This window comes from Aptenodytes forsteri, unplaced genomic scaffold (genome assembly GCF_000699145.1).
Source record: "Aptenodytes forsteri isolate BGI_AS27 unplaced genomic scaffold, ASM69914v1 Scaffold55, whole genome shotgun sequence".
In the NCBI taxonomy this organism is placed as follows: Eukaryota; Metazoa; Chordata; class Aves; order Sphenisciformes; family Spheniscidae; genus Aptenodytes; species Aptenodytes forsteri.
In genome coordinates, this window is record NW_008796063.1 from 4,142,677 (window position 1) to 4,150,216 (window position 7,540).

Consider the following 7,540-nt stretch of genomic DNA (forward strand, 5'->3'; position numbering starts at 1 on the left):
CTCCCGACTTGCTCGGGGAAGCCTGTGGGGCTTCCCGGGCGCTCCGCATTTGGATGCGGCCACCTGGGGTATCGGTGTTTTACACCCCGCCTCGCCCTTGGGTGCCGGTTGCCCTCGCTTAAGAGGAACGGACGAGCGAGGCGTGGCGCGGCGAGCCTTCACCGCCTGCTCTGCACTACCGTGTGTCTTCCTGTCCCTCCTCTCTTTCAAGCCTGCAGCCCGCCAAAGCCATCAAGGCCATCGACCGTAAGTCCGTTCATCGGATCTGTTCGGGACAGGTTGTGCTGAATCTTGGCACTGCCGTGAAGGAGTTGGTGGAAAACAGCCTGGATGCTGGAGCTACCAACATTGGTAACCTTCTTTTCATCGTAATTCCGTAGAATTTCATAGACTTCTAAAGTACTTATTTTTCCTCAAAATAGAACGCATATTAATAAATCTGTGCAAATACTTTCTATTTGGGCCAAGCATGTCTGCAGTGATTTTACACCTCAGATAAATAAAGCGTTTTGATTCCCAGGCTCCAGCTGGGCTCTTAGAAGCCTGTGATTTTGTCTGTGTTATTTTATTTGTAGCCCTTTTTGCCACTAAATAAGGTATGTGGCCTATACAGCAGTGGTGATTAGGCTCTGCTAGCCGGTGGCCTCAAGCTAGCAAACGGTTAAGGCAGGGTTGCAGTTTCCCGAGCTTCCAGGATGATAGCTATTATAACTGAGAGAGCTTCTGTTCAGGCAAAAGTGCAAAGAAGCTGAACTCTCCACAAGTACAGGTTGGTCTGCATTAGATTGCCCTAACTTTTGACAGCTATGAGGATTTTTTTGTTGTTCAAACTTGACATGGAAAACCGCTACCTGGTTCAGAACCGTTACTTCAAGTACAGAATTAATACTGTGTATGAACATACAGATTATTTATTACTTAATTCTGTAGATATAAAACTTAAAGATCACGGAGCAGAACTGATAGAGGTTTCAGATAACGGAGGTGGAGTGGAAGAGGAAAACTTTGAAGGCTTGAGTAAGTTGAACCTTTTTCATAACTTTATATTTGGACTTTTTGAATGCATGTTTTCAGTGAGAAAGCTACTATTTTTTTTTTGAACAAACTTCCTAAGTTTAATAATTTTTAATGGATACTCAGATTTTACATAATGTGTGCATGACCTGCAAGACTTGGACAAAACTAGACTGGACTTCTGTAGTACTATTGTGGTTATAGTTTTTGTAGCTCAGAAGTAGTCTTTGATTTGATTGCTAATTTAAGTGGAACAAAGAATAGAAATAATTATAGAAGAGAAAGTCCTATAAAGGTTCATTTAGATTCATTCATGTTGAGTCATCAGTCATTGTTGAAGGAGTCAAGCTTTGTGAAAGTGACTGCTTTTGAGAGGTGAATTATAAACTTGACTGTTTGCTGAAAGTGAACTGACGTTGCATGCCTGACTGTCAAATTTTCCATTTGCTAGTTTTAAATTGCACAAAATGGGAGCAGAAACAGTACTGTATGATAAATGTAACTAGCCATCGCAACAGAAATACCCACACTTCTTTCTTCATATAATGACTAGGGATCTCTTTTGCCATAAGTTATTACTCAGTAACTTTGTGTGTTCACAGTATGTATATGGTATATCAGAAACTCTTTCTTCTACTGTTCCAGGACAGTGAAAGTTCAGGGGTACTGCTACTAATTCAGTTTGTTACCTGGTGACCAGTGCTGCACTGATTGTGTATTGACTCCTGCTCAACTGTGGTCATAGTGGAACAGGCTTGTGCCTGTCCACTGTATGCCATGCACAGCACAGCACTGCAGTTATTTTCTTGCAGGGCAAAGTCTGTGACAGGTACATCAGTAGCAGAGGCAGGTACTGTGTACTGCTCCAAGGCATCTTGTAATGCATATACCAATAATGCTGTATGAATTTTGGGTGTAAGTATGGAATAACAGGTGTCTCTGAGGATTTTAAAGAGATCTTGCTTATAGGAAAAGGGGAAAGGAAACATTAAGTATTTAATTATTTTGTCTTTAATAATTATGTAAAATACAATTAATAATACAGAAGGGTTTTTTTTGCTTCTTGATATGCATGCAAAATCTACTTGCGTAGACCAGTGTCAGTATGAAGTGAAATATATATTTTAAATATCTTTTCCCAGCTCTGAAACATTATACATCAAAGATACAAGATTTTTCTGATCTAATACACGTTGAAACATTTGGGTTTCGAGGTGAAGCTTTGAGTTCACTGTGTGCGTTAAGGTATTTAATATTAAACTTCTTATTAGTAGAAAGTTACTATATGCACAAAAATAACTGAAGCCAACTTTTCAGTTTACCATTCTTGATAAAATGAGGCTTTGGAAACTTCCAGTTCCTTAATGTTAGGTCAATTTTGAGCAGTAGGTTGCATGACATCCTGAGTCCTTTCCAACCAAAACTATTCTATGATTCTAAGCAACTGAAATTATTCTATGATTCTAAGCACCTGATTGGTCCTTTTATGTACAAAATTTAGTGTTATTTAAGTATGCAAATCTTTGCAGGATGGAACTGTGTACTTGCATAAGTGTTTGACCCTCTGATGTAAAGCACTGTAATACCTAAGTGCTGTGTTTGCTAGGCTGTAACTCATTAAAACTGTATTTAAATTCCTCCCAGATAAACTATACATTTGAAATAGCACAGCTTTTGTACACAGTTCTGTGCATCAAGAATATTCTGCTGTTATGTATTAGTATGAGGAATGTAGTGTCCAACAAAACCAGACCTTAACATTGCATTTTATAGGAGAAGAATGAAAGGGATACAAATAAAAATGTTTGCGTTGTAGCTGGGAAAATGTTACGCTACTCTTCAGGTATGTTTTTGGTTGTTTGTGGTGAAGAGTTAGTTTTAATTAAATGAATAGTATTGATGTAGTTTCTATGCCTGATTAGGTCATGAGGAATGGCTAAGAAAATACAGTGTTCAGTGAGTAATTCTGTTGCCTCTTTCCTTCCATTAGTGATGTTACCATTTTTACCTGTCATAAGTCTGCAAAGGTTGGGACTCGTTTGGTATTTGACCACAATGGTAAAATTACTCAGAAAATTCCTTTTCCACGACAACAAGGAACGACTGTTAACATACAGCAGTTATTTTATACTTTGCCGGTGCGGCATAAGGAATTTCAAAGAAACATTAAAAAGGTAGGTTAGATCAGAAATTATTAATTCAAAGGAGGGTCATATCCCAGAATTTATTGACTGCTGAATGATATTCAGTTCTCTGTAGAATACATTGATTATGTCAGACTTTCATGCCTGTCTTATATCTTCATCAAATAAGAAAACAGTCTTCTGTATGCTTTCCTCTTCTGTTTTGCAATGATTGGTTTTAAAGGTACTTTCTCAAACTTTCAGATTTTGAAAAGAATCAATATCATGATCACTTTTGTGCTTTTTAAAATCAGGGACTGCGTGTTATGACTAAATATCAATCTTGTAAACATGCTGTTTGTTTTTAAAGATGCTATTTTTCACTTTTTTTAATTTAGTTTGTAAAGATTTAAAAAATACTAAACCCACCCCTCTTCTTGCATTAAATATTTGCAGGTAACACTTTGTTTATACATTTTTGTTTTAAAAAGAGACATTTCATATAAATGTGAACTTTCTTTTTTCTTTAATAGGAATATGCAAAAATGGTCCAGGTATTGCAGGCATACTGTATTGTTTCAAAAGGAGTGCGGATTAACTGCACTAATCAAGTTGGCCAAGGGAAAAAGAGCTCTGTGGTATCCACTACTGGAAGTCCTAGTTTAAAGGAAAACATTGGAGCAGTATTTGGGCAAAAACAGGTATTACTTTTATTATTGAAAAAAGAGATAATTTAGCTGTATAGAGATTTTTTTTTTAGTATCTAATAAATAGAGGGGATGTAGGAAATCTTTAAAAACCTTAAGAGGATGGAGCATGTGTTGACTTCTAGCACACCCTACAGGTTGAAAAAGGAGAAACTGTGCAGCCTCCACAGATTCCCCTGAAGTTTCTAAATCTGCTTAGAGATGTTTTGATGGAAGAGAAATGATTTAGGAGATAGGGTTACTGCTTAATATCTCTCTGAAGCCAGTTTTATGAGCTGTTGTGCCAGCAAGCCTCTGAAGGCTTGTGCTTTTGAAAAACAGTACGGGCACCAAGGTCTGTAACATCACACCATTTTTAGGATTTTCTTGAATTGCTTGTTCTTGTGACATAAAGTCTTAATTGGAGAACAGAAAACTGAGGTGTTTCTAGCTTTTGTAACCTCTTCCTGTGGAACTAAGTTTCATTAGTGTTCTGGTTAACCTTTAAATGGAATTGCAGTCAGCCCCTGTAAAGGTGTGGACTGTGATGCTTTCTAAGTAATAGCTGTAAAAATAATTGTTATCCTCTAGAAGAAAGCAAAGATGGGGAAAAAAAGCATAAAAACATGCTTCCTACAACCGTATATTACAACCATCAGGAATATTGAGTGGTTGATAGCTGCTGGCTGTTGATAAGCACTTCCTCCCTTCACAGTGCCCATGTAAGGATTTCAAAGCTTGTTCATGCTGTGGCTGAAAGACTAGATGAAAGATGTAACTCTGTCTTGCCACATAGCAACAAGCACAGCTGAAAATTCAGTGTTATCTGAATAGAATGTTTAGCGTATAGCCTGCTTAGATAATACCAAATACTTAAACATAAAATCAGTAGAAGATGGTCTAATGGCAGAAAAATAATAGTGGCATGACTGGGAAAATGTTTGTGGTAAACATATCTGTACTTAGGCAGCTTGTGATTCAAATAACGTATCTTTTCTAATAGTTTTATTGTTCTTTCAAAAGAAACATTACTCATCTTGCCTTTTGTTTTTGCATAAAACTTGATTAGGTCACGTGTGTAGCTGGAGAGTCCAAATTGTGTCAGTCATTTTGTTACTCTGTCTATGTCCATTTTAAAGTAAGGGTCTGTGAAATAACTAAGGCAAAAGTAGTGATATCAAAGGATGAGAACAGCCATTCATTAAGGCATTGTTTCTGTTTCTCAGTAAGCAGTGCTACTGTCTTCTAGCAGGTTTGGGTATTTTAAGTATTTGACTCGGTCAGCCAACTTGAAAAAAAACCCCACCATTTTATCAAATAGATTTTAAGGCTAATAAATAACAATAGAATAGAAGGAAAAAAATCTATACATGTTTAATGTTTCATTTCTTTTTTTTTTCTTTTTTTTTCAGTTGCAGAGCCTCATGCCTTTTGTTCAGCTACCTCCTAATGAAGCTGTTTGTGAGGAATATGGACTCAATGCTACTGACATGCCACAAAATCTTTATAGGTAATTAGAAAAGCACAAACCACTGCTGCAAGTGGCATTTTACCATAACCCAAAATTTAAAAAAAAAAGTGTGGTGGATAATAATAACAGCATTGTAGATATTAGTGTATGGTTTGGGAAACAGCTACCTCCTAATGAAGCTGTTTGTGAGGAATATGGACTCAATGCTACTGACATGCCACAAAATCTTTATAGGTAATTAGAAAAGCACAAACCACTGTTGCAAGTGGCATTTTACCATAACCCAAAATTTAAAAAAAAAAAGTGTGGTGGTAATAATAACAGCATTGTAGATATTAGTGTACGGTTTGGGGTAGACCATCACTTGATTTAAAAAGTTAATTCAGGACTAAGATGTTGCTAGTCAGATGAGTGGGAAGAGCAAAACTACTATTCCATGTGTTCTAGTTAGTTATGTATTACTGTAATCTTCTGCTGAATGTCACCTTTGTCAGTGCTCTGAGTAATTGGATGGATTAATTGTATTTGTTGTTTGTACCTGTGTTTCTTCAGTAGTGTTACTGAGAAATGGTATGAGATGAATGTGAATCAGTTTGTGTAAGTAAATTACCCTTTACTTTCTTAAAGTGTACTTTTTTTATCTCTCACCATACATGAGATCAGCAAATAGATGCATCAATATCTGACCAATGACAGTTCACAAATGACCTTTCCTTCTGCTTTCAGAGCAGAAAAATTACAAATGCCACTTCTTTTGAAATCCGAGCGAGCTATTTTTTCAATTGTCTGATGCCTTTTTGGATAGCCTTTGCCAGATAAGGAACTGGGAAGGGAAATACTTATATGTATTTACTGATGCTGTATAATAGTGTTTCTTTTAGCCCCTTATAAAATATTCTTCCATTAAATATGCTCAGGGTCAGAAAAATCTCTTCTACTTTGCTCCTCCATTTTACCTTACTGTTGTTATATTATTTTTCAACAGTGTTACAGGCTTCATTTCTCGTTGTGATCATGGTGTTGGAAGGAGTACAACAGACAGACAGTTTTTCTTTATCAACCAACGTCCATGTGATCCAGCAAAGGTGAGGTTTTTATTTTTCTAACATCACCAGCACTAACTTGTTCGATATTCTCTGAAAACCACTGGATTAGTAGCTGATATGTATATTGATGGCTTGATGCTGCAAGTTCCTGTGTCTCAAGCTTTTGTCTTCATTGTGTCTATCTGTGTGAACAAAAGCTCAATCATACAAGATATGACTTAGTACGTAACTGTTTTGAAGGGGGTTAAATAACACATACTGGTGGGAAATAGAAGATAATAGTACTAACATTTATTGTTTTTTCACCTTCTCTGCAGGTTGTCAAGCTTGTGAATGAAGTTTATCACTTATACAATAAACATCAGTATCCATTTGTTGTCCTTAACATTTGTGTAGATTCTGGTAAGTTACGAATAATTTTCACTAACTTCTATAAAGGCTATAGCTTCATTGAAGAATAAATTGTATTTATTTAGAGAATATTGTAACTTTTTACCTGTATCACTTCCTGCACTGTGGCGATTTTTTTGATTGACAGTTGGTGAAGGAGAGAGGGTCTAGCGCTGGTTCCACTTTTTTCCCCCTCCACTCTTTCCATACTCAAAAGTAACTTCTCATCTCAAGTAATGAGAAAGAGGCAGTCTTGTGGTTAGCTTAAATACAAGGAAACTCATATCATGTTATTGCACAGAATTAGCTTCTGTTTTGTTTGCTGGAATGTTGAAAAAGTTAAAAGTTTAATTTGCAGACATACTGTGAATGTTAACTGTGGCTTTTGTTTTAATCCTGTGTAATAAAAATGGAGGGTGAAAGCGCAGAAAACTGATCCAAGGGTAGAATTTCTTTTTTTATTTTTCATTTATAATGAGGTTGTCTTTTCTTTTTTCTTTAGAGTGTGTTGACATCAATGTAACTCCAGACAAAAGGCAAATTTTACTTCAGGAGGAAAAGCTTTTATTAGCAATTTTAAAAACTTCTCTGACGGAGATGTTTGGTAGTGATGTTAACAAACTGAATGTAAATCAGAAACTTCTGGATATTGCAGGTAGGACACAAAATGTGAACATTTTGTGTATGATATATGGTAGAGAAGAACTGAAAGAATAATGTGTTTTTAAAAACCCAAAGAAGAAGAAATGTTTGGCTGTTAACTGATATACCTTTCAGGGCAGATTTTTCATGTATTGCTTACATTGATGA

General features: G+C 36.3%; 1 protein-coding gene across 1 annotated transcript in view; it reads left to right on the forward strand.

The window, feature by feature from the left end:
* Positions 1 to 7,540, forward strand: part of PMS2 (PMS1 homolog 2, mismatch repair system component) — a 17,735-nt gene that overhangs the window by 233 nt on the left and 9,962 nt on the right. Inside the window, exons 2-10 of the mRNA XM_019473981.1 lie at positions 212 to 351; positions 931 to 1,017; positions 2,157 to 2,259; positions 3,005 to 3,188; positions 3,671 to 3,838; positions 5,236 to 5,333; positions 6,280 to 6,379; positions 6,658 to 6,742; positions 7,233 to 7,385. Of these exons, the coding sequence (XP_019329526.1) occupies positions 212 to 351; positions 931 to 1,017; positions 2,157 to 2,259; positions 3,005 to 3,188; positions 3,671 to 3,838; positions 5,236 to 5,333; positions 6,280 to 6,379; positions 6,658 to 6,742; positions 7,233 to 7,385 (1,118 nt within the window). The remainder of the gene's footprint in view (positions 1 to 211; positions 352 to 930; positions 1,018 to 2,156; positions 2,260 to 3,004; positions 3,189 to 3,670; positions 3,839 to 5,235; positions 5,334 to 6,279; positions 6,380 to 6,657; positions 6,743 to 7,232; positions 7,386 to 7,540) is intronic.